The sequence below is a fragment of the Scomber japonicus genome, chromosome 1 (assembly GCF_027409825.1).
Source record: "Scomber japonicus isolate fScoJap1 chromosome 1, fScoJap1.pri, whole genome shotgun sequence".
NCBI lineage: Eukaryota > Metazoa > Chordata > Actinopteri > Scombriformes > Scombridae > Scomber > Scomber japonicus.
Genome location: NC_070578.1, coordinates 33,620,685 through 33,648,378, shown reverse-complemented (window position 1 = coordinate 33,648,378; position 27,694 = coordinate 33,620,685). Strand labels below are relative to the sequence as shown.

The window sequence follows — 27,694 nt, the reverse complement described above, 5'->3', positions numbered from 1 at the left end:
TTTCTTTTTTTAACTCTGACAACAATAAAATACTGGGGGCATCTGGAAATTGTGGGTTGTGTTTGGGCACTAGCTGCCACTAACATTGATTTGAAAAATGTGGGTCTTCAAAAACCCACACACACACATATACATACAACAGTGAAGCCCCCCACTCCCACTCAATCTTTGGAAATCATTAGTTCGACAGGCAGACAGGATTATGCTGATGGTGGTGAAATGATAATTAGAGCTGGAGATAGATTGAGTCAATATAAGTGTAATTAATTTTTAAGTGTGGGGTTTATTAGTACAGAGGCAATCAGGCTCCTAATGAGGGTCTGATAGAACTTCTTAAATAGTGGAACCAGCCAAATTAATAGCTCTAATAGCTTCTGGCATGAAACTCAGATTTTATTTATTACACTTACGCATTAGTTTGTATATTTAGCACCTTTTTTCCCCCAAACACTAGAGTTATCATTTCATTTAACAAATTGTGTTTCTTTGGATTCAGACACCAAAGGGAGATAAGCTGCTACACATACAGTACATGCACACACACACACACACACACACACATATCACACATCCAATATGTATGTGACTATAAATAGATTTGTCAGCCCATTAACGCTCATCTTTCAAATCATGTCATTAATTAAGCTTAGAAATACTCAAGTAATTTCTCTTTAATGAACTTGCTCAATTAACGCTGCCCTCTTTTTTGGTTTAATCCTCCTCGCTTTAAGCACTGACAATTTACGCTTTCTCTCTCTTCATCTTTTCCTTCACCCACTCGCTTTTCCCTTTTTTGTTTTTGTGGAGTACATTTCTCTACCAGCTCTCCTCAACCTGCCCCTTCTCCTTTGTGCGTTTGTCTCGGGCTATGTTGATGCATCACACTCTGTGCACTCACAGAACAAATCACAGTCATTTGCTCTGCTAGACTGCTTTCATCAGAAGCCAGCGAGACACACGCTCACTCACACACACACACACACACACACACACACACACACACACACACACACACACACACACACACACACACACTCACATATTGTAATAAAAATTTTAAATAACTGAAAAATAGACAGGGGAAATGTCACCTCATGAATGCTGCAGGCAGCTCAGTAGGCGATCAATAACAATATGCATCATCTCATCTAATTGAATACAAATCAGACTGGTGGTGGAGCAATTATGGCTCATCTGAGTTAAAACTTTTGACCTTAAACATTTGGCCTTTAACTATGGACTTTTAGTTGTCGTGTTTGAGACATCACCAATGCTGATTTATTCATTTAAATGCTTTAAATAATACATATTGTTTTCCAGTGACCTCTAGAGGCAGTGCAAATAATGAAGGTAGACATTCCTTCACATTATAATGCTGCCATGAAACTTCTTAGGGATTGGTCACACCAGCATTTCTGACCAAAATCTATCATTTCAGTGAAATTGTCTGCAGAGGTGAGAGTTATTGTTTGCTGTTGTTTTCGCTCTCTCTCTCTCTCTCTCTCTCTCTCTCTCTCTCTCTCTCTCTCTCTCTCTCTCTCTCTCTCTCTCTCTCTCTCTCTCTCTCTCTCTCTCTCTCTCTCTCTCTCTCTCTCTCTCTCTCTCTCTCTCTCTCTCTCTCTCTTGCATTGTTATGCCATTTTATTACTGCTTTCACAGCAAATGACATGGTAGAAATTACAAGAAATGAGGTGAGGGTGAGATTTGGAATGACATTGACCCAAGTTTCTTGGCCAGACTAGGAACTGTGACACATAAATCTGCACCACTGGGCACAAATATAAATGTAAATGTTCATTTTAGAGGGAACGCACCTGCAGAGTTCAAAATAGAGGAAGCAATCATGTTAGTTTTTGTATGTTATGAATCTTTTCATGAATTTGTAATCCATGCTGTATTTCTGTAATTTTGCTATCTGGTCTATTCTGTACATACATCTATTACATGTCTGTTCTGGAAGAGAGATCCCTCCCCTGTTGTTCTGTTTTTTGGGGAAGCTTTTCTTTATTCAAATGGAGGGCCTAAGGATAGAAGATGTTGTATAGCTGTAGAACCCCCTGAGGTAAATGTGTAATATTGGGCTACAAAAAGAAAACATACTCAACAGAACAGGTAGAAATATTTGCACTGCTGCTTCTGTGTCTGTTGCAAGTCTCATCATGTCCTCCGTGTTTGATGTGACTGATTCTATAAGACTTTTTTTTTACTTTAGCTCATTAAATATTTGTATTGAATGCCTTGTTGTAGTTTCTCAAAGCTTTAAAGCTTTGTTAATTGATTTCTTTTTCAAACACTTGCGGGTAGGGGGGCAGTAACAACATCACCGCTCATTTTGAGTTGTTTGATGAGTCTAATTCTAATATTTGCTCTACAATGTCTTCGTCTTTAGCAGCCAGATGTTATGTTTCCTTTAAAGCGTTTTGAAATTGTTGCTAAAATATGCTATACAAATAAACCTGCCTTTCCTTTCTTTACCAGCTGTTTTCTAATGTTGTCTGTCTGGTGTTTGGTACAGGTGGAATACAGCGGGTTTATCAGAGCTTTTTGCTCAAAACAGCTGTTTGCTGCAGCTTGATCAATGAGCTGTGCCTGAACCATACAGGAAATGTGCTTTGAAACTAAAACAATCTCCTAAAAGAGGCTAAAAAGTTGACCAATAAACTTAACATATTGATTAATGAAGCTTTTTTTTAAAAAAACATTATTTGACATGCAGTATTAACAGCCACAAGCCGTAGTAGCTGTCTTTAAATGACTACTAGAAAGTAGTGCTGGGCCAAAAGGGTTAGGGTTAGGGTCGATTTTTATATTAATCGCAATTTTTTTCTGGCGATTTTTCTCATACAAGAATCGATTTTTATTTATTTTATTTTACGTATTTTTTTTTTTTTTAATTCTAAAGACCAGCTAAATGTAGCAGTTTAGTTTATTGTAAGATGTTGGCGGATGAGAATGTTTTTTGTGAGGGCAGGTGCACAGTTTTAAAAAATAAATCTCACAAACTGATGTGATGTGTGTATTGTTTTTTGGTACTGTAAATATGACTTATGATGTATTATTCAAGTGTTTGGGTCAACCTGTTCTTGTTTAAGGAATGAAAATCACAATAATTGAAATATAAAATAGCTATACTTGGTAAATCAGAATCACAATTTAAATCAAATCAATTTAAACCCAAAAATCGTTAGAGAATCAAATCGGCACAAAAGCATATCGGCCCTAGAAAGACACATTTCAAAGTCAGACAGAATTAATGAGGATGAACTGTGTGTGTGGTGACAAGGTATTTAGGATACACACTATCACTATTTCTGATATTGTGATATTATATCAGGCTGATCCGTGGCACTCTACATACTGAGTATACACACACACACATACACACACATACACACACATACATGTACACACATCCAAAACAAAAAACACCACTTACAAACGTGTGTGAATGACAGAAAAGTGTCAGTGTTTCCTCCCTGAAGTGTTACATCGCTTTTAAAGATAGTCAAGGGAGTCACTTTGCACCTTGTAATGCCTTCATGAAACCTTACAAGCAGGAATTCAAAGCTTCTGTCGTGCCGCTGTAAGATCTAGGACACGAACACAAACTGAAATATTTTTTTCTGATGTTTTCTTCTTTTCTTTCATCTCTCATTTCTAGCCTTCTGTGAGGAGGGTTGCAGGAGCGGCGGGACGTGTGTTTCTCCCAACACGTGTGTCTGTCCCTCAGGTTTTACAGGACGCCACTGTGAGACAGGTAAGCTGGATCACCCCACACACCCCCACCCCCACCCCCCTCCCTCCCACTGTCTGGCTCACTCAGCTGTCCTCCCTAATTAAAGCTCAGCTGGAACGTCACGTTATTTTATTGAGTTTCAAATTTAACATCAGAGGAACGGTCATTAGGTCAGTCTGAGGGCTCAGCAGTTGCCCTTTTGTTTCTCTGTCTTTCTCTCTCTCTCTCCCCTCCCCGTTTCTTCTCTCTTGGTCTGCTTCTAACACACACACACACACACACACACACACACACACACACACACACATATACTCCATCTCTAAAGCCCTGTGTTTAAATTGGACACTGCAGAGATTGAGGATCCCAGGAGGGCTGTAGAAAAGGACAGCTAATTCTTCTCTCCTCCTCCCTTCCCCTCCTTCTTCTTCTCATCTCCACCTCCATTTTCCTTCCCTTCTTTCGTCTCAACATCTTACCTCTCCTTTCTTTCCTCTCTCTGACTCTCCTCACTGCCTTTTCTTCCCCTTTCTTCCTCTCTTCATAACCATCCCCCCCTTACTTACCTCTTCCTTACAGCCTCATTTTCCTCTCCTCTTCTTCTCGTTTGCTTCTCCTTTTCCTCTCTTCCCTCTTCTGTTCCTGACTCTCCTCTCCCTTTCTCATCCCTTTTTCCTCCTCCTTTCCTTCTGTCTGCTCTCTTCACTCCCTTTCCTCCCTTCTTTCTTCTACGCCTTCTTTTACGCTTTTTCTCCTGTGTATTCTCCTCCTCCACTTCATTTTTATAACCTTTTTTACTCTGTTTCCCCTCCTCCACTTTCCTCCCTTCTTTCATTTCCTCCATCCTCGTCTTCTCTTCCATCCTTCCCTTCTCTTTCCATCTTTTTTCTCCTTTCCCTTTCCAGTGTTCTCCCCTCACTCCATCCTCTACTTGTTTCTCCTCCCTTTCTTCTCTCTTCTCCTCTGTTATTAAACCATGTGTCCCTAAGGTCTCATTTTACAGAATTGATCAAACAGCTCCGATAGAGCCCACATTCACAGGTCAGCTAATCACAGCATGCTGCCGTGGTTTTCTGTGTGATAACTGGTTACACATACATGTGCACATTACTGGTGTCATAAATTACTTTGTATGTAGTAGCCAGAACCACTTAGACTTCAGGTACTGCTATCAGCCCTGATAGATTCTCTTAATGTAAAGCAGAGAAAGATTACATGCTTCTGTTTCGTGTCTCTGTTGCCTGTGGATAATACTTCAAGGCACTTGTTTGTAATTAATTCTTTATTGATTTTACAAAGGGGTATTAATAAATTGTGTTTGGATCTAAACATTACGGTTTGGTAACTTAATTACTAGTAAGATTTATATTTTCATCCCTTACACACTCATTTTCTTTCACAGTACGGTTTTATTTACACTAATTTAGACATACTCTCAGATCTGAACCTATAAGAGGTCATTAATGGCAACCAGCATGGAATACATTTCATAAAAGCTGGCAATCACCTGTGACTAATTATCATTGCAATAAACAACCTCACATAGCTATTAATTAATTAATTTGGCAAGCTAATGCCTCAGTGCTATTTTGTATGAATTATATTTTATGTCCAAACACAACATTTCACTGTGGCATCTTGACAAAGATTGTATATTTGTAGCTGCAGATCAATATCTGACGACTAATAATGAAAAAAGACCACATTGCATTTACAAAATGATTCTGTTGTTTGTCATGGAATGGAAGATTATGCAAACAAGAAAACTTCAGTAATTACATTTATATAAGAGTAAATATGTTGAGGGAATTATACTGTCTGATGACATAATGACATAATGTTGTTAATTAACTTAACATACAATATAACACAACTTATATAAGACACAAAAATATTGATACTGACTATATAATAAAATGGTCAATAACAATGTATGTATTTTTACCCACCAATATTATTACTATTACTATACGATTTAGTACAATATTTGCAATCAGATACAACATTCTTCTTCTTTTTATGGTTAGAGAAAGATCATGGTCTTGGTTAAATACAAGGAAAAAAGGTTGCAGTGACTTGAAGAGAGAGACATGACATGTTAACATTTAACCAAAACCAATATCTTTCACCAACCAGCTCAATAACTAAGCTTATGTTGCCTTAACCTAATGACAGGCTCCCTGGTGTCAGTGTTCTGCATTTTATTCCTGCTGTCCACCTCAAATACATTCCTTCAACTTAAGTCCAGCATATAAATACAAAGCTTTATTCATTTGGAAAGAAAGACAAAACAAATGTTGCCTGTGAACACAATTCTTGCAGCAATTACATTTGTCATTGCGGTGTAATTGAGTGAACAATTTAGTAGCATAAACATGATTTCTAGGAGACAGGGTTGTGAGCAGATGAGACACAGAGAACAGTCCCCCTTTCCCCTCACAGCAAGCATAATATGGACTAACACATCATCCCACTAATGAGCCTCCTCCCTGTTGCCCTCTGGCTGCTGCCTGAGGCTGTTACAGATGTGATGCTGTGCAAAATCACTCTGTCTCACTCTGTCAAAATCTCTCTGTGTCTCTGGGCATCAAAATGTCATTCTTCCTGTGTGTGTATTTCATTTACAAAAGCTACGGAAGAATTTTTGATCGGTGTAAAGTTTACATCTGAGCCACCTACTAGCTCTACAGTTTACTTCAATACTATGTTAACATTTTAAAGTGTGTTAGAAAAGGATAAGAGGTAATAGAGGTAATAGAGGTACCATCCTAAATGTTTGGAGTGATCAGACTCTCGTATCAGACTAGAAAAAGTAGCAGAAAATTCAGATGTACTATTGTAGCTGAAACACTGAAATGTCTTGATATTAATTCTTGGGTGCCTTTGAGATTTCATCAAACTAGGTCTTATATTATTTAATAAAATGCAGATAAAAATAACTTCCAGGCGTTGCCATACTGTATATTTGCACATGCACACGTCTTAACACTTATTATTATTATACGATACAATGCAGTACATACAGTAGTATAGTGTCATCATAAAAGTAAAATTCTTCCATGTCCTATACTCAGGTTAGGCAACCTCTACGCACCATAGTGCATGACCTGTTCTTCTCTGTGCTTTTAATTCAGCCTGTATCTATACCTGTCAAACTCCTTCTGCCAGTCTATATGTCTCTGTTTTCAGTCCTTCACCCCATCTCCACCTCTGCTGCCCTTGCCTACTGTGTAATAAAACATATCAGTGCTCTGCTTACTCCTCTCCACTGTGGTGTATACTGTAGCTCAACGGGAGGCTAAGAGCATCTAAATATAAAGCCTATGGGAACAGATTTGATCTTTTCATCTTCTCACATGTTGATCCGTTTATCTAGGTTGCCGGTCTTTTCTCCAGTGGGTTGAGAGCCGCCAAAGATCCACTGCTGGATCCTCGTGATTCATTTTCTGAAAAGGCTTTAGCTTACTCAAAAAACTGAAACTGACCTTACACTTGAATTTCCCTTGGGATTAATAAAGTGCAGTGAGTTAGTGTTATTCTTACACTAACTCACAGTTAACATTTTGAAGTACATACTACTTCTCAAGGCGAGTTACATAAAATGTTACTGCAAAGTGGGTAGCTGGGTTAAAGATGGCTCAAGTTTATATTGCTGTGATTGCAGAATATGGACAGTAGGAATAGCAGCAGAATGGGGAACTATGTTTTTTTTTTACCTCTCTGTGTTTTAACGCAGTAAGCACAATCCAATTCAAAGTATGAAACTGACAAGATTTAAAAGTAATATCTAAATGTTGCGGTAGACCTACCTCTAACAATATTAAAACCAAAATAACTGAGATGCCATCAGTCTCTGTCAGTTCCTCTTACTGTGAGCTTTTATTGTTTGGTTTGAAATATTAGTATACTTGAAGGAACAGTTAAACATTTTAGGAAATATCCTTATGCGCGTTCTTGCCAGGAGTTAGACAGAAGGTAGATGCCACATTCATATATCAATATGAAGCTGGAGTCAGCAGCCAAAGTTAGCTCAGCCTTGCATAAAGACTGGAAAAAGCTAAGTTGGCTCTGTCCAAAGAGCACACTGGCAGGCTGAATCTGTAAATGTGTCCACATGGATGAGTAAATTAGCTTATTTTTACAATGCTATTTATTCAGATTATAATGTGCAGATGTTTATTTTGAAACATCTCCAGTTTTCAGTGTCTGGAGAGAACAAACTTGGTGCTGGGCAGATGCCACTGAGCATGCCCGAGGATGCAGTTTAGTGTTTTGACTGCAGAGAGGATATGGCCTTCATTTTCAATACAGTTTGATGTCATCTACTAATAGGCTATCAGGCTGTGCAAATAGTGTTTTGTGGGATACATTCATTCTTCATTTTGGGCTTTCCAAAAAACACTGATTTGGTGATTTGCAGGTCAAAATAATATGTTTTGTTGAATCTTTGTGATTATATATAGCATAACATTTATTTAGGACTTGCTACACAGTGAAATATGGTAATTGAATTGCTATTGAAACAACAGTTATTGGAACCTACATGTCTAAAAAAACTGTGAAATACCAAATATATGCTTGGCAATCTCATCCTTCAAACACATTCACTGAGCACTTTATACAGAACGTAATCTAATGCCGTCCAACCATATACCTATATTGTGTATACACTTAACCGCCTTCCTACTCTTTCTATATTGTAGTTACTGTAGCAAGGAGGCATTCTGTCAGGTGCAGTTACATGAGGTAAATGGATAGTGTTGCATTTGTTCCTGTTGTGTTTGGCTGGGGATTGTGGTCACTGAAACTGCTCCTTTAATCCAACAGGCTGTTAGTATTACGTACATTTCTGTGTTGCAGACTATTGTAGTCGCAAACACAAACCCGGGTTGTGGTTTCTTCCTGTGGACATGTTACTGTAAATGCTCCATGAGACGTTTTCCATGGTGTTGTTTCAGTAGGTCAGTAGGGCTGAGATCAGTTTAATTATGTAAAGCTCGGCCGGCCAGAGGATTCTCCCAAAAGCTCTGGGATTATTTTACTTACTATGTGTGTATTAATTCCCATTTCTTCGCTAAGCTAAAAATGTACAGCTCTTCGTGCTCTGGGCTGTCATATAGTGTTCATATATCCCCCTTTGAGAAAATCCAGAGATGGAGTAGGAGGGAAGCCCTGCAGAAAGCACTAGGTGCTCTTGTTTGTGTTGTAATGGAAGGAAACAGAGGGAAATGTGAAATGCTGTCTAGCTGCTTTCCTTTGTCTGGCTGGAACAAAGATTGATGGTGTGTGTTTGTGTGTGTGTGTACTCACATTGTACATTATACCACAGGAAGGTCACCTGTCCAGTTCATTGCTCGAGACAAAGAGAAAGGAGGGCTGTTTACACATACAAACATACACTTATAACCAAACTGAATTGAAAAGTGAAGACATTCCCTCTAATAGCCAAAAGGGGGCAACTCCACTGGCTCCAAAAAGAAGTCCGACTATATGTCCCTACTTCTTGCTTGATTTATTACCCCAAGTAAACAGTTTCCTTATGAATTTATGGTCTCAATTGCTTCAAGTCTTCTTCCTTACCTCATGATTTTCATTTAGTAAAGTATGGTCCCATTTACAGTAAAATAGAAAATAAAGCAGGGTACATTGTAGGGCATGGCTACCTTGTGATTGACAAGTCGCCACCATGGCAACAACTTTGGTTAGGTAACATAACCATGGAGTAACCTCAGATTCTCATGGCCATAACCGTCGCTATTTTAGTGTGTTTTCAGTTCATGACATTTAATTATAATATGCTGGTTGCCTAAAAAAGTCTAGTTTAGCATTTGGTTATACAAAAAGACCTTCTAAGTAGTCAAATGCTCAGTTTTTAGTACATTTTATTCCAATGGTTTGGTTTTTTTTTACTAACAAATGTGCATTAGTATTATCACAGTTAACCATAGACTGTAAATGCACTGTGCCAACCAATCTAGCAGCTAGCAGCTAGCTCCTCCCTTTTTTCCAAATATGGTCACTTCTGGCTCCGAAAAACCAAGATGGCGATGGTCAAAATGCAAACTCAAGGCTTCAAAAGCCCCCAGGAAGAGCACTGGCCTTTGAAGCCAATTTGACATACAGTAGTTGCCAAACTGTGTAATTACAACATTACATGATGCTATTTGGCCCAAAGACTTGATTGAAAGAGACATCTTTGAATCAGAGGATACATTTTATTGAGCATCAAAACCCCAACAAAATGACTTGTTTCACTATTAGAATTTGATCCATACAATCACATTTGGAAAATCTAGAAGAGTCTCATGGTTGAATTGTTTTATCCCCATTCAGGTTAGCTGGAGGGTTAAATTTGAAGTAGCTAGCTCAGACGGCAGAAGCTTGTTCTATAGGCCCCACAGATGTGGAAACGATGTGGAAGGAGTCAAACTTTTTTGACTTCATGCACCACTGAGCAACAGAGCCTTGCCTCCTAAATGTTATTAGTTATCTTTATATATTCATGTTCACAACAGGAGTCCACAAACCAGTGAGTGATGTGGCCTTGTCCATTATTATTTTATAGTCTATGACTCATACAAACACTTGCAGGTAGAAAATAGCTGTAAGACTATTGAGGAACAGGAATTATTGACTGTGTGAGAATGAAATGAGCTTTTATCACATCTAAATAAAAAGGTCATACTAGGCAGGTGATGGATGGGTTTTAAATAATATGTGCTCTCCATAAAATGAGATTCAGAGTCCTTGTGGAATTAGATATTTCTGTGTTTACACTTGGTGCTTTGAATTATAACAGGGCTCATATCAGATGAATATATTTTGGTCCCCAGTGTGAAGGTTTTTAGTTTTACTTACTCATTCCTCATTTTGGCACAGATGGATCCTTCAATCAAATTGTTTGCCATGCTGTTCAGGATTGTTCAGAACTACACAGCCTGACTTTAGAGAAAAAAGAGATAACACATAATCTAAACATTGATTTAACAGCTCAGCAATAAAAAAAGTGCCATTTGTCTTAGTTTAGAGCGAGATGTCATAATAGCTACTGGTCACGTCGCTGTAAAAGTTAATCTGTATATTCTTGTGTGAGACTAATGGATGACTAATGTGCATCTTCACCATAGGGTCACACATTTGGCACTATAAAAGCTATCTCAAAAACGAATGACTAAGAGGATAAAAATAATTCCCAGTGAATTAATTTTATGTTTTCAGTGAACCCTGACCTTCCCTCTCATGTCACCATTGGGCCCAAATATAAGTTTTATTACAGAAAATGTTCAAATCTAAGTGCCAGGTTGCCTATAAATTGATAAAAGACATGAATGCCTCCCAATGGCTGAAATCTTCCAACCACTTTCAGATCAAAATGTTAAGATAAGTCTTTATTGATCCCCAGAGTGTAAATGTACACGTTACAGCAGCACAAGAAATAAAACTTGAGAGGTAGGAAACTCATTGTATTCAGTACTTACACTATATTGTGCACAAAACTGTGCAAATATATGTGCAGAAGAGCTTTACCTTCAAGATGTATGTTAATCTAGGCAAATCACCATCAAATTCAAAGTACATTCATGCTCCCAGAAGGATGATTTGTTTTAATGGCCCCATGACCTTAACTCAAGTCCCACCCTCAGGGCAAACTGCATTTTCAGCCATATTATTGGTAAGGCTCTAAAAACAGCATGGGAGGTTGTTCCTTTTGTGATTGAAATAAACACCTTTTAGAGGCAAGTTGTTACTAAATGCACACCTTCCAGCTGATTTAAAATATGGTAACACTTTATTAACACATCAGGCTCATGAAACCCTTTCACACCCTGAACAGCTTTATACAAAAAACGCAAGGCTGTGTTTTCAAGCCTGAAGAGTTGATATGCAAGGATCTCTGACAGCACTTAATGTTTAATGCACAGTGTATAGAGACAAAATAACAGTACATAACAGACAATGATGGTATGTGACAGTTTATTCTGTTGCTATTGTTCCTATTAATTCCAACACCTTGATGCAAAGATGCTCAACATAAAGCTGCTTAAAATGGAAGGTAATGAGTTTGTTGAAGTTAATGAAAAACAAAACTGTACACAATGGAGAGAGTGAGATTGAGCGAAAGAGAGAGAGTGTATGTGTGTGCATTTTTGTTACCTCCTTGGGACCTTTTCCAGTATAAACAGCGACCTTGTCAGCACCAGAAGTCCTCATGGGGATGAAAGCCCTGGTCCTAATGAGGCAAAACATCATTTCTGACATCCTGGTTAAAAGTAGAGGTAAGGTGTGAATTGAGGTTAGGTTAAGGTCAGGGGTAGGGATGGATTGGATATGGTTAAGATTATTGTGTGTGTGTGTGTGTGTGTGTGTGTGTGTGTGTGTGTGTGTGTGTGTGTGGGTGTGGGTGTGGGTGTGGGTGTGTGGTTGGGTGGGTGCCTGTGAAGCAGTGAGATAATTAAAGGTCTGTGAGTCCTAATGAGCCAAGTGGTGTATGTTGAATGATGGAAAGGTGATGAAAAAGGTTGCAAAAGTTTTTAAATTTAGAACACATTTCAAACCTAATCTGGGTGTAAATATCACAGAGGTGACCTGGGTGATGTAGTACAGTCACAAATGAGACTTTTTGTTGTTGTATTGGTTCTGTACTGCAGCACGTTTGATTTTACATCTATAGGATAGATTAAAATATACCTAAGTAAAGCCATCTCTCTTACAGTCAGTGATTATTTGAAGTCATTTCGTCAAACAACCAGGAGATGCTTTGCAGCTAGTGTCACTTCCTCCTTATTCCAGGAGCTCTTTGCTTTCACAGCTCAGTCACTCCAGCAGTTATTTATATGTATCTGTATATTATTGAAGTTTTGGATCAAAATCAGTTCATTTTAATTGAATCACTGCAATCAGTGAATTTTCTATAAGGTGCTTTTGTGCAGAGTTCAACTTGACAGTGTTGACCTTTAAGGGAAGAGAGAAAACCAGAAAGTCTGCAGTGGAGGAAGGTATCATATTAGCAGTGTTCTACTATCCAAGCTTATATATGTTACTTTGCTCTGCATAACAAGAAGTCAATATAAATTTCTGTCTTTGTATCCTTTTTGTCATGAATGAAAGTAGCCACAACCCATAGATAGTCACTAATACTAAATTTAAATATGCTCAAATTAGTTTAGCCATTGTAAATTAAGCAAATAAAGCACATGATCAGCTGAATTAAGATCAAGTTCAGTAAAGATTATTCTACTGTTTGGCCCCGGTTGTCTTAATGTCTGTAATTTTGGGCTCATTGTTCTCAAATTAGTGGACTGCGTATAACAAGTCTAAACCAATATGAGTTTAAACCAACTCTAACATCCTTAAAACTGAAAGTAAGTGCTTCATTTCAAAGTCATTTTCTTAGATCTAAAAAAGAGAGTCAAAACAATAACATGGCATTACATTGTTAAAACCATAAAATTCATGAAAATCAGAGCGAGATGAAACTCTTAGAAATAAACATTGCAGCACATCTTATGCCTCACAATTAAACGTTATGTAGAAGCAGTGAAAACCATCTTTGGATGAGTCACTTTCCATAAATTATGGAGATATGTGTTCAAGAGCAGGGCAGGATTATTGTTATTAGGAAGGCTGGCAGCACAGTAGCCTGTTGTTTGTGTAACTGTAGATGTTCAGACGGGGCATTATTATTTATTTTCCTCTTTACAAAACCTCCTTCACAAGGAACCAAAACATGTTTATATATTTATGCAAAACAGGAAAGAAAGCATTTTTGCATTTAAGACTCCCACATATTGAAATAATAGGATGTGGAGTCTGAAAACATATTGTGTATAGGAGAATAGCTGTATATAATCAACTTAAAAATGAAAGAATTAATAAGAAATCTTCCTTCATTCACGTTATATCATTGTGCTTTGATCCATTTTTGCACTTAACATACATTATTTTGCAAATGCGTTTGACAAACAATTCATTTGAATAGTTACAGCGACAGCAAGATTTAAAGGAGGAACATAGTGCAGGTTCATTAGTCAGACTGCTATATAAATGAAATGTGGTATGCACATGTTGTATATATTAGAGCTTCTGGCAGGTGTTAGCCTTCACCGTGAAGCCCTGGTGAGTGATGACTGCTGCCTTCTTCTGCAGGATTAAATAAAGACTCTCTGCTACCTCAGTGTTTGCACACAACTCCAACAGCTTTGCAAATCATGAAATGTTAGTACAGAAATATAATGTGATAAAGATAATATGATTGTTTTTGCCAATATATTCATTCTTGTTTATAAACTATTATAAACAGGAGAATGTAGAGTCAGACAGCAAGATAGTAAATTCATTACTGTATTTGACTTTATCTGATGTGAGGCAGCTTATATTCCTGTATTTGTGTTTATTGTCTGTATTCTCCCAAGGGCCAATGACAACATTTAATTGAGTTGAGGCATATGTTAATGTTATTTGTATCATTAGATGGGATTTTGCCTTAATAGTTTTGTTTTTAATTAAAACAGTTACAATTAAGATATATTTAAAGCCTCCCAGATGGACCACTACAATACAAACAAAGTACAAAACTGTACCAATATGCAATAAATACTGCTTAGTAAAACTTACAGAAAGTCAGATTTCCTCTCTCAGTATAATATTTGTCATAAAAAAGCTAAAGATTACAATATAAAATGGCACATATATTGAACAGATGCAAACTTCTAACCCATGTGGAGTTAAATTCACAGCTGTGATATCTCAAGGATCCATGTCCTTGTTGTAGCAGTAGCAACTCGAACTAGTTGGTCTTAGCACCTGCACAGTAAAGGGGTCAGGGATCTGGGACAACAGCGATGTCTTAATATCAGCAGGTTTTTTATTCCTGCATGTACAGTAGGGAGCAAAAAAAAACCATGTCATTCAATCTAAATGTATCCACTGTAGGACTGAGAGATCTACAGCATCAATGTTAAAAGTTTAAAAGTCACTCTTTGGTTTGTGTTTCGGTGTAGGGTCGACACTTCCTGCAATTAAATATTAACTGAATCATTTGCATTCATTTTTATAAATGAACAAATACGGAATATTAAAATCAATCCCATTGAATTGAATTAAGAGCAGTTTTTAAATCTTAATGTTGCATTGAATCTCTGAATTGCACCTCTACCATGGAGTATAACCAGCTCTTGTACTTGGACACATGCTCTCTCATACTCACAGTGCTGCTCTTTTGTTGAAGGGTTATCTGCTCTCAGCCAGCGGTCACCTCTAATCTTTGTATGTTTCAGTGGGATGTCAGAGAGGGAATCTTTTGGTGTAGCTCTGACCGGATCTCTGACCTGTACGGCTGACAGAGGGCAGCCCTCCAAACAGCTGTCACGTCTTATTACCTGCAGTGCACCAGGCCAACAGCACAACCTCAACGCACACACTGCTAAACGGCTCACCCTGAGTCTGTTATTTTATCTATACACAGATAAATATGCCAAAGGTGTCAGCTGTGACTTTCACAACAGGACTAGAGCAACACAAACATGTTTAAGGCCAGATTGGTTATTTTTCTAAGGATGGGAAAACAATATGATGATGTCATATGGACACTGCTCTCACAACATCCACTTTATGTATTAGTTAAATCTGTACATTATACCATACCTTATGCTTACAAATGTTTTCAGTTAAACCCACTTTTTCAAAACACAGTATACTCAAGTCTTTTCCATCTCTTATATATTAGTGGATAAGTTGTACACTTGTCCTCAGGGTTTATGATTAAAATATTTACAGTACCTATTAATATCATCTCTTTAAATTAAATATCTAAATGCATGTTGGGTAGATCAGATAGCAATCTCATATCGTAAAACGTTTCCTTTATATGACAAGTAAAAAGATTTCCAGTCCAACATTCAGGAAATGTTGGACTGGTTTATCACAAAGATAGGAAGCAGCTCCGCAACTAGCAGATTAATCTTAATACATCCAAGTATTACAAAGGTCCACAAAGGACTTCTAAAATGCTGCATATAGTCACTGTGTCAAGTTATTCCTGTTCATGAAATAAATTAACCACCCCTTGATACTGATTTAGACAAAAAAAGTACTGTGTAAGTACCCCCTCAGGTGCCCCACACAGTATAACAAACATGATAAAATGCCCTCTCAGGTGCCCCACACAGTACAACAAGCATGATAAAATGATCTCTAAGGTGCCCACACAAAGGAGAAAACATGCCAATGTTTTGTAATTGCTGTCTTAGTTGTGGGTAAATCGGGATGAAATGCCCTATAGAGTGCTCTGTGTAAAAAAAAAAAAAATGGCAGGCCCTTATGAGTAACCTTTCCTTGGAAGAATATGTGACACTGTCTTGTAACCTAGCCCCACACAATGTAATGCGGAGCCCTATGAATAGCTGCTGTAATGTGGTGAGCTGGAGGTTCTGTATGGGTTCCCTAGTAAATAAAAAAATATAGAAAAGGTGTCCTTCCAGTGACCACATGAGATGCTGTGCTCTCTAAGATGTCCTTACAGTGAAGTAAAGTAGCCATTATGGTAGAAATGAATGTGTCCTTTATGTAGGTTGTTGAAGCTTACTTTATTTCATCCAGTTGATTTTCTTAATGCTCACTCACATCCCCTTTAGATCTTTTGTAAATAATTAGGTAAAGGTCATAGTGTTATTAAAGCTTTTACATGGTATGTAGTAGTCTGATGTCTCTTATACTTGAGTTTATAATAACTGGTGTGATCTGCATACATGTGAATGCCTGACTTTTTTAGAAGCTTGCAAATTATGGTTAACATTACCAGTGTGAATGTTGCATTTGCATATAGAGATGTTTGCCACATTGATAAATTAGCTAAAATAGCAAAAAGGTAATTTAACAGTTTTTATTGCCTTTAATTGCCTTGTCAAAGCTCTCACTTACCTGACAAGACTGCTCAAAACAGCTAATTCTCTAAAAAAACTGTTTTTACTGCAAATGTGTTTGAGAAATAAGCATTTAAAACGTTACCCATTCCACGTTATATCACATAGCTGTGTGCAAAATAAATGTTTAACAAGTAATACAACAGTGCTTGTTTTCTTTATATAATTGTGATTGTGGCCTTTGTAATAAACATGCATTGTCTCTGTTGATGGGAGCCCACTGTATCAGATGCCCTTTATATTAATCTGTCCTTGCCCTTCAGACAGTCTAAGTCCACCACTGAATTGTTAACACTCCACAATCTTCTGTGAAAAATAAACAGTGGCAGATGTTTTTCTCGTTGATTTGCTTGAGATATTACAGTTTCCTCTTCCAGTGAGAGTATGAGATATACACAGATACATGACAGTTAATGAGCAGTACCTTGCCACCTTGCCCTGTTTGCTACGGTTTGCATTTAGGTGATTGAAAGTGTGACTGAAGGTCACGTTGTAAACATCAGGGTGTGTGTGCAGGTCGGGTCTTACAGCCAGAAGCAAGAGAGCTGCAGATGAGGAGCAGAGCTCACACCATACATAATGGATGAGAGAGATTTACTCTCTCGAGAAGGAGTGAAGACCTGATGCCTCTGGGCTGGGCATGTATATACACGCCGCTCGCATGGGACAAAGCAAGCTGGGTAGGAACGGCAGAATGAGTGAAAAGAAGAAATAGAGAAGTACACGTAGGAAACAACTCAGCTACCAAATGCTGTGATTTCTAAAAGACTTTGATCCCTACTGTAGCAGAGAGGCTGCAGAAATGTTGGCTGTCTAATGTGAGCAGCCACTGACCCGGCTCTGCTGTTGTGGTGGCAGTTTGCTCTGACTGGATCAACCTCCACTGCTTCAACTGGCACAGATGAAAGAGCAAGGAAAAAAATCAAACAGCTCAAATGAATCAAAGTTTCATTGTTCATGTTGGTAACTGGGAAAATAATTTAGACTGAAGCTAAAACTACTGTATGTGTGTTTGTGTCCTCAGATATTGATGAGTGTGCAGAGGTCCTGATTGAGTGCCACAACCACTCCCGCTGTGTCAACCTGCCTGGCTGGTACCACTGTGAATGCAGAAGTGGTTTCCATGACAATGGCTCCTACCTTCTTGATGGGAGCTCCTGCATTGGTGAGCATACATTGAATTGAAACATTCTTTTCATTGCTTCAAATACCAGCTCCTCAGCCTCTGCGTGTCTGCTGCCTAGCCACTGTAGATTTTTTTTTCTCCTTTCTGTGTCCAATTACACAGGAATTCTGAATATTGTCACTCCCTTAAAGGCTTCCTCTTCAAGTGTCTCTTATCTCTGGTGTCCTACATGATCCACTGATTGTAATTCTTGGTCATATTTATCCTCATTGAAAAACTAGCATAGAGACTTAAGCATTGTGTGATGTATATATGGGTGTATGAGTGTCTGCTCTAACATGTTATCCAGCAGGCTTACAAGAAGCCTAATCAGTGGTCTCCTCACCTTCACAGCTCGAGATTGCAGCACGCTATGTGAAAGCCACACAAGCAACACTTAATGAGATATTCATAAGAAACAACCGTCAGCCTTTTCGGCTATTAGATGTTTATGTCATGCCCCCCCCCCCCCCCCCCCCCCCCATCTATTAGCCCACAAAAGACAGAAAGAGGCAGAGTTCACAACGAAAATAGAGGCACACCGGCAACGTGTGTTTCCTGTGACAAAACTGTTGTGTTGATGATGGATAGAACATTCACACTGCATAGCAGAACTAATTAGCAATATTTTCACAGATTGTGGGCAATTTACAATGTCACTGTATATAAATGATCTCCGGCAGCAACAATGTTTTTAACAAGCGATGTACAGTATTTGCCACTGCTTTGAATTCTCCTCTGTAAGGGTAACTACACCCAACACTCAAAATGTGTAGTTTCTGTATTGTAGCTGAGTTGAGCAAGTGCCTTTAATCTTTGCATAACCATGGTTCTCTGAGTAGCATGACGTCGCCTCCCTGCCATCTCTTATTAGGCTTGCTAACACTACCTGCAGCTCTGTGTGAGAGGCACAGACCAATGCAACAGTTAGCCAGTGCTCTGGACCTCGACCTCAAGTCTTGCCCAATAAGTCACAATTACGGAAGGGCCACAGAATTTGGCTGAACAGAATTTGCACACCCAAACAGACACAAATAAGCTACTTTTGTGTAGAAATTATTTTTTAAACACAGTATGTGTATTGCTGGAAAAAACACCTGTATTAACATAAATAATAAGACCAAAAAAACAAAAAAGATTCATGTTTAGTTACACTTTAAATTATTGCATTATGCAGCGGTAACTCTTGGTGTGTTCCAGTTGAACTCGGAAGTTGGAATTCCAACACAGAAAGTCAGACAAACCTCACTGGCCCTGACCTCAAAATCCAAGATGGTACATCAACAGTGTGAATATCCTGTTTATTAGCACTTTTGTCTTATTTGTGTCTCATTAAATCAATTGTGCACACAGCACAGTCCAACTTCTATCTGTAGAGGTGTTGCTACAGTGTTTGTATGAGTAAAATACAGCAAAAATGTGTTTTTACTATCTGGCTTTGCAACCAATGGCTAACCTGGCTAGAACTGGTTTCCTGACTTGTAAAGTGCTACCCATCTACACCACTGACTGTAGATAATGTGATGGTGGCACAATAATAAATACAATCCCTGGAAAGGTATGAATAGAAAAATGTCCACATCCACATGGGGTCCTTCCTGGGGTCTACACATGGACCCCAGGAAGAGTAGCTGTTGCCTGGGTAACAGCTAATGGGGATCCAAATAAACTAAACTAAACATACATGTCGACAGCATATACGGTATGCGGGAAGTATAAAAAGGCCATATACACATATACGTATACACACACTTTTTGGGCCACACACTACTATCTCTGTTAAGAACCATGGCCATATAAACAGGATGAAGATGGGCTTATTGAGCTTGTCTTTACATTTCACATTCCTCTCTTAATAACTGCACTTGTCACTTTAATATATTTAATCAAACTGGACTGGAAACTGGATTGTGCATTGCACTCACTCTCCGCTCTTACATAATTGAATTATTTATGCACATGTCACATTTAATTGTTGCTCTTGTCACATTCACATTTTCATATTTTCATACTTAATTTCTTTGTCCATAGCACACTTAATATTTTCCTCCTGAAAAACTGACCTTTGAACCTTGATATTGGCACATGTTTGAAGGATTATAATTTGGCAACAAAAGGGAATACAGACATGGGACCAACTGTTATACAGAGCTCTTGACCTCACCTATGATCTGATTATAGTCACCAACTGGGGGCGCTTTCAAATATGGGTAAAATATACCTGAAATTAATTAGTGTTTTGTTGTAAAATTATATATTTACTGAATATATCAAATATCTAGTAAAGCTAAACTTATAATTACACTGGCTCTGGAGTAACAGGTGTCAAGTCTGCCCACAACTCAATAGAGCCTATTCACACAGTTGTCATATTCCTCTGAAATTGCATGCAGGGTAGAAAACCATACAGCTTCTCCATCCGGAGTGCTGCTAATGCAACAATGCTAAGCTGTGAGCTGTGAGCTATGAGCTGTGAGCTTAGCCTTTTAGCACCTGCTTCTGCCAAACTTACTGAGAAAAATACATGAAACAGCTTGCTAGCTAATTAAATCTGTATCTATGAAACTGTGTGAAAGTTTATCAGGGAACGAGCTGATGCATCATCACAAACCGGCCGGAAATAAAGCTGCTAACACTAGCTAGCCCAATTTATTCAGCAGTTGATAAAAACTAAAAAAAACAACTTTAATTTTAATCCTACTGATTTGGTTGTTAAACTGTCACATTCAGTCAGTCAGTTAGTCAAACTGTCAGGTTTTATCATGTTTTAAGTGGGCAGCTCACTTACCAATATTAAATCTCAACATTATTGAATGGAGTTTTGCAGAAAACCAGTCAGCAGATCCTCCAGTCTGCCCACCAGATTGACATGGACCATTGCCTGTACTAATGTAATTAAAATATAGAAATAAAAACAACGATAAAATCTTATGATTAATCCCATGATTAAAAAACAAACAGCTTTTGTGCTCCACAGTCCTAACTGACTGGAACAAATGTGGTGTAGGCACAAAACATACTTCCAATTGAAATACATTAGTTTAAAAATGGTGTTGAGTGTCACAAAAAAAAGTTTTAAAATAAAATAAAATTATTGTCAATGTACACAAATCTATAGATTCAATTTTGTGACTATTTCACGGCCACCAAATGGCAATCCATCCAATGGCTGTCAAGACATTTCACTAAAAACCTTCACAGTGGCTCTAGAAGAAAATCCAGTTGATCCCTAATGTCCAGATTCATCCCTGGGGGATCATGAATGTCTTTAGTAAATTTCATCACTATACATCCAATAATTTACTTTAGCACAGTTTCAACCTACAAATTGAAGTTTTGTAGCCTTAAAATTAACCACAGTTTATAGTCTTGTCACTGACATTATATTAAGATTTTTAGTGATTCAGCATATTACTGATGACATTCTGCCTTTTTGAGAGCAGGAGCCCAGACAAGCTAAATGTCACTCGACAAATCCAAGACACTGCTTTTATTTTTGCCTATGCACCTGTGTTAAGTTGTAATGGATATGGCGGACAAGACCACATGGCTGAGTGACACGCTTTTGCTTTCACTTAACCTTTAAATCAAAATGCAATGTCAGCAGCAGTCTACTTTGATTCATTTACTTTGAAGGGAAGAGGTATGATTTCCACACATTTCCCTTGGGAAGTGGTTTCATTCAATCAATGCTTGAAGAAAGTGATGCACAGACACATGTAATGTATATGTCAGACTCTGCATTAGCTTCATGTCACATTACCACACAGAGACAACACTATCAAGAGCATCTTCAAATGCAGCAGCAGCTCATATTGTCTTTTCTCTAAAACTTTGCCCTTGTGATATCTTATTTTCTCTCTGAGTAAGACAAACTTTGTTACACATTCAGTTAGTGATTTGAATCTCATTAATTCAGTCACCTATAGGCCAACACCACCTCCACTATAAATTATAATTAACATTTTGCTATAAATAAACCTCTTCCATGTGTGACTTAATGGAAATGAACTTAATTGAGCTAGTTCTGTGTAATTCTTTGCACAAAACAGCATCTTAGACTTCAGCCTTCAGGCGGAGGAGGTGTCTTGTCTACGAGGATGTATCACTGACAATACAAAGATAAAGAAAAAAAGCCTTGCAGAAACTTGCAGAAACTCACCAAACAGACATATGATGTTACATCCAGATACAGTCGGGAGGTATACTGCAGTTTGACAGCTTGATTTGGTTTCTAGTGTCCTTCCTTCCTCTGAGTCCGTACAATTTTGAAAAGCTGCAGTTTTGTGTTGATTTTCAATAATCATGAAGGGGAAAATCCATCAACAAAAGAAAAAAAGGCGAAACACGGACACAAATTATTACATCAACATGAGCTGAAAACAGACCAGAATACAGAATTATGATCTATTATTAACACCAGAGGATTTCTTTCCTATGTGTATTCCTTTGACATATATCCCTGTATGAAAAGGCATTCTGGGAAACAAAGCAGGTTGAGAGAAAAGGGATGTATGCCACAAATTAAAATGGAATGTGTAGGTAGTTATTCCCTTAAGTGTTAAAATTAAAGAAACACTACAAAAAGTACATGTTATCAAAATCTCACTCCCTGTAGGCTTGTCATGTGGCTCTGAAAAGGCTTGTATACTCCTTTGTCAAGGATGGCAGCTGGATTCACAGCAATTACAATAGATTCCAATGTTCTCCAGAGTCATAGCGAAATAATGTGCATAGAAAAATGTATTACTGCTGCTTAAGCTGTTTCTCTGGTGGTGGTCCTCATGTTGAACCCATCATAGCTTCCCCACAACAGAGGTAAATACATAATAACACTTCCTCATAGATCCAAAGCCCTACCAGAAATGGCATATTTAGTGATTTTTCAGGTTGGAACATCAAAACAAAGGTAGAGAGATGAATTATGCTGCAGCACAATTTGAATAATTTTCTATATTTTTGTCTCATTTGAAGCAATTGTAACTGTTATGAATCCAAGCAAACAGCAGCATCAATACTCCACTAGAAAGTAACCTAAAAACTTTCCAGAACCACTTTTCAAGTCCAAAGGGGTAAGTGTTGGATAGCCAAATCACATATTTTCGGTGAATCTTCCTAGGATTTGAAAATTGGTGAGCATGAGTGGTAGTAGTGAAAAAAAACATGAATTAGCTAAGTGCAGTACACAGACTGCACCATTTTTATATCTCATTTTGCTAAACAAAAAACATATGCCAGAAAATGAAAAGACATAATCACATAAAAATCAGACACATGACTCATATTTCCAGAAAGCCAGTCAAACAGAGCCATTGCTCACATCAGTCTAATTGGACATTAATGTCCTTGTTTGTGCTTTCAACAAACATATGCATGGCTTTAAATATAAATTATACAATGTGATTAGTGAAAGCACTGATTTGCATGTGATTAAGAGATTCCATTAATGGCATGGCTTCTCGAGACGTTACAACATCAATGTATCATAATATGTATACTGTACGTGGATGTTGTGTCACCCATTAATCAGATATATATCCTTTACTTCCCTCACTATGCAGTATTCGGCTAAAAACCAGCAGGGGAAATAAGTATAAATGACACCAGCAGGATTTCTTCCCCTCCACAGCATCCGTCCAACAGACTCTCATGAGTTCACCAAACATAAAGTAGCATTTTGTAATAAGGAGTCAGCTCAAAGCTGAGAGCAGCAGTATCAGTCAGTTAGCCATATCAACAACTGCAATTTGGCTAAGAGTATGTGACGGCCATGCAGAAAATGGCAAAGAGCGCTGGGGATGAGAATCAGAGAAGCGGATTAGGACAATGTTATGAGAAAGCAGAAAGTCTATTTGTTGGTGTATATGTATGTCAGAACATGCGGGTATAATTGCCTCTAGCAACAAAAAAAAACCCATTTTTGGCAAGAGAGACGTTTGAAGAATTCAGTTGAACTTTTATATGCAAATCAACTGCAATTCTATCAAAGACTTGATTCAAAAATCCTAATGGGCATGTTAATGGATCAATGAAAATTCACTCAAGTGTTAGAAATCCTGTGTTTTTCCTTAACAACAGATTGGGTAATTATTCAGTGTTGGTGAACATTTGCACTCTCTAAGGATCTTCCATTTAAAGTGTGTGTTGTGTTTTTCCAATGAATAGGCACTTTGTTATTGTGTCGGTGCTAATTCATGTTTGGCACATGGAGCAACTGCTTGTGCTTCTCTCAGGGTGTCCTGCTGGGTGATAAATGGATCCATAAGAGCCTTTTATCTATAAAGTGACTAAGTGCACTATTATAATAAAGTAACTAAGTGCACTCTTACAATGTTGGTATCAAATGGGATTTTGGGCAAGATCTACATGTAATAAGAAGTATCTGTTCATGCAGTCACAACAATCAAGAGAAACAAGAAAACACAATTCATAATCACAATTATAGTTGTAATAGGCCTAATAAAACTCATCAGTATCTAATATTGTGTATTAAATATTTTTGTTTTAAGCAGTCTTTAGGGAACATGATCACCCACAATCCCTGCACTATCAGAGGTTAAACATCACCAGGTCATCCATGGGCCACGGCTAGTTCTGGCATGTCTGTAATGAGATGACAGATGAGACTGATTGCTGTTAGTTAGCACAGATTACAGATAACATTACATTAGAAGAGAGTGTGGGTTGATATTATATTTACAGCGAAATAAGAGCCATTGTCATCCCAGTAAATGATCATGGAAGCCGTAGCTTTTTATCATTGTTTAGATTTGTTAAAATTCATGAAGGTTTCAACTTTGCTAATTTGTCCTAGCATATGGATAGAAAACACCAGATTAAATAAAAGAGAGCTCAATAAGAAGTAGCATTGAGTTACAGAAGCTCCAGAGGTTACAGAGGTTAATCCAGACATGACATCAGACCTTTGACCTGCTACTAAATCAAGACATGCTATGTTTCAATTTCTTGGTCAATTTTACACTGTAGCTTTAATTTAGTTTTTCAATTCCACTGCTAACTACTAGTTAGATAACTGTTACTTGCTTGCTTTCTTAATTATAGCCTTCATATTCTTCTCCATTAATTGCTTTCCTCAGCAACAGACAGACCACAAAAATGAAATCCTGTTATCTCTTTTGGATTATTTCGAGAGCAGCATTCACAAAAAAAAAACACACTGGCACATGAGATATAGTGATATTATCTGAGGGAATTGGTATAAAACACCAAACTATCTAAAGAGGAATCAAACTCTTTACAAAAGAAGCACACACACTGTATACAGAACAAATTAAAACACTTCTAATCCATGTTTATCTATTCCGGTGTGAGGCTTTTCCCCAGTGTATTCTTGAGTAAATTGTATCTGGAAATTAAGCTAGACTGCAATTAGTTCTCAGTTGTGTTCTCATCTTGTTCTTTTTTTGTGCGTGTGTGTTGTGCAATGATGTGTTGTTGGTGTGTATACAATATATGATGCATTGAATGGTGGTGTGATGTTAGTGGGGGCTTTTGTGTGTGTTGAAGATAGATGTGCTCTGTTGCATTATTACACATACATACATTATATACATGTACATTTCAACACATTCTTGCAAAACATTGTGCTATAATGAACCATATCATGTTATGCCTATATGTCTTTTGGTACCATCAGAATATCTGAATTCATTATGTTACATCATGTTTTGTTATTTTAGGTTATTTAGGTGTTTACTTGGGTTGAATATGATAGCATGCTATGTTCTGTTTGGTCACGCTGCATTGTGTTGCCTCGGTCCGTCACGCTGCATTGCTTTACATTTCATTACTATGCATTACGTTGCATGTTTTTTTTTTTTTTTTTGCTGTGCATTGTGTCACGCTGTGTTTTGTTGTCTTGTGGACCACAGCAGCAGCAAACAGCAAGCAGCACTCCTTTTGTTTTATTACTTTGACTTAGAGCTGCACGGACTGCATCTCAAAACACGTTTATAATGCCTAATGCTTTAGGGAGAGACAGGTGGCTTTAATAAACAGATTGTGCATAAAGATGAGGATAATACACCATAAACTCCCACTGTCTACCCTCACGACAGTGTCTGCATAATTTTCTCTTTCTCTCTGTGATGTACATGACCTTTCCATATGGGCTGCCTGGAGACAAACCAAAGAAATATAATTTAAATAGTCAAATACTGAGTTTTCTAATGCCTTCTAATTACCAACATCTGTCAGAGGGATTTATTTGTTTTGTGCGTGCATCTGTTTGTGTGTGTGTGTGTGTTGATGCCTGTGTTTTCATGTACAGTACACTGCAACATCAATGCTTTCATATGAAACAGTACATGTAGGTGTGAGTGTAAGTTTTTCATATTGTTGGCTATGCTCAGCTGGATTCTCCAAAGGGCTTTTGTGTTTGGTTCTTTTTTTTTTTACAATCAACATGTAAGAATATGCTTCATCTGCGAGCGACAGCTTGTGGCTAAATATGGTGAATGTAGCATGAAGAGCATTAATCCTTCACCAGCGGAGGTACAGTGTGTCTGACTGGCTGATGGGGATTTCATATAGTGTATGCAAATAGTCTGTCACAGGCACAATAAATTCTCAGCTGAGCTGTTTTCCTCTCGCTCCATATCCAGCATACTTGATACTGCAAACAATTAGTGTGTGTATTCAGCAGTGTCACACTGTATTGCTTTGGCTGGTGTGGCTGGCCATAGCATCAGCCAAGCCTCATCATTCTCCACTGTAGGAAACAAAAGTTTATGTTGCATGGTGTTCACAGTCTGGGGAACTTGGGCCAAGGGCTCTAAACATTTCTCTGTAACAGTGTGGAGGTACAAGTAATGTATTTTTGCTGCGTTGGTATTTACTTCCATAACATCACAGGCTGACTACCAGCTTGTAGGAGCTAATTAAGTAGCAATAAACACACAGAAAGTGGTAATGTTCCATCACCTCTAATGATGGATGCAACAAACATCATTATTCTAAAGGGTTGAGTTAGTTTTTGAGCTTTAAATCCCCTGCACACCCATAGTCCACCCTTGCAAGTGTTTTCATTTATGTTGACTAATTAGTGCTCTTATCAGGACTGTGTGGGTGTGTACAGAGTGTGGGTGATTGACAGCTCCCTCCTTCCCCCATTAGTTTTTTGCACCTGTTAGGGCAGGACAATTTACACCATTTCCTTTTTTATAAGAGGATGGTGACATCATGATTCCCAGAATAATGCCACTTACATTCAACCTGACCAGAGGTTTAATTAGCTGGAGTAATTGAAAACACCTGTGTCTTTCAGTATCTATCAGTCAGCTGATCTATCTGAAACACTTTTAATCACATCCGACAACAACTGGATGTATTCTCATGTATATTTAAGAACACACAACATAAAATAACATAATATAGGATTGGTTGTGTGTTTGGGCTTAGATTATTTCTTTAAACAATGCTGCCAAAAAAGGGACTGAGGGAGGAGGCTTTGTTTTTTATTGTGTATTTTTGAGCTGTCTTAGGAAAAACAGTCTTGTCTGGGCTTTTCTGGTAATGTTTTCTGTAGTGATGTTCCATATAAATGTGTTGCTGATGTGTGTGCCAAGAAATTTGAATGAGTCATTGATGGTTATGGGTTCACCTAGGTATTTAGGGAGCTGGCTATGCTTGAAATCTATAATGAGTCCTTGTGTTTTAGATGTGTTGAGCGGGGGCCGTTATCAAAGTACCAAGTGACTGCTCGGGCTACCTGCTCATGATATCGGTCTTCATTTTTGTTAGTCCAACTGTGGTTGTGTAATCTTCATGTTTAAAAAATGGTGACTGAGCTGTGGTGGGCTGCAAAGTGGTTTGTGTAGAGGGAGAACAGCCATTATGCTGAGGGCCAGAGGTTGA

General features: G+C 38.0%; 1 protein-coding gene across 1 annotated transcript in view; it reads left to right on the top strand.

Annotated features, from left to right (window-relative positions):
* The window catches only part of LOC128355606 (protein kinase C-binding protein NELL1-like), a 272,377-nt gene that overhangs the window by 235,361 nt on the left and 9,322 nt on the right, over window positions 1-27,694 (top strand). The window contains exons 15-16 of the mRNA XM_053315919.1: window positions 3,662-3,757; window positions 17,678-17,818. Coding sequence (XP_053171894.1) covers window positions 3,662-3,757; window positions 17,678-17,818 — 237 coding nt within the window. The remainder of the gene's footprint in view (window positions 1-3,661; window positions 3,758-17,677; window positions 17,819-27,694) is intronic.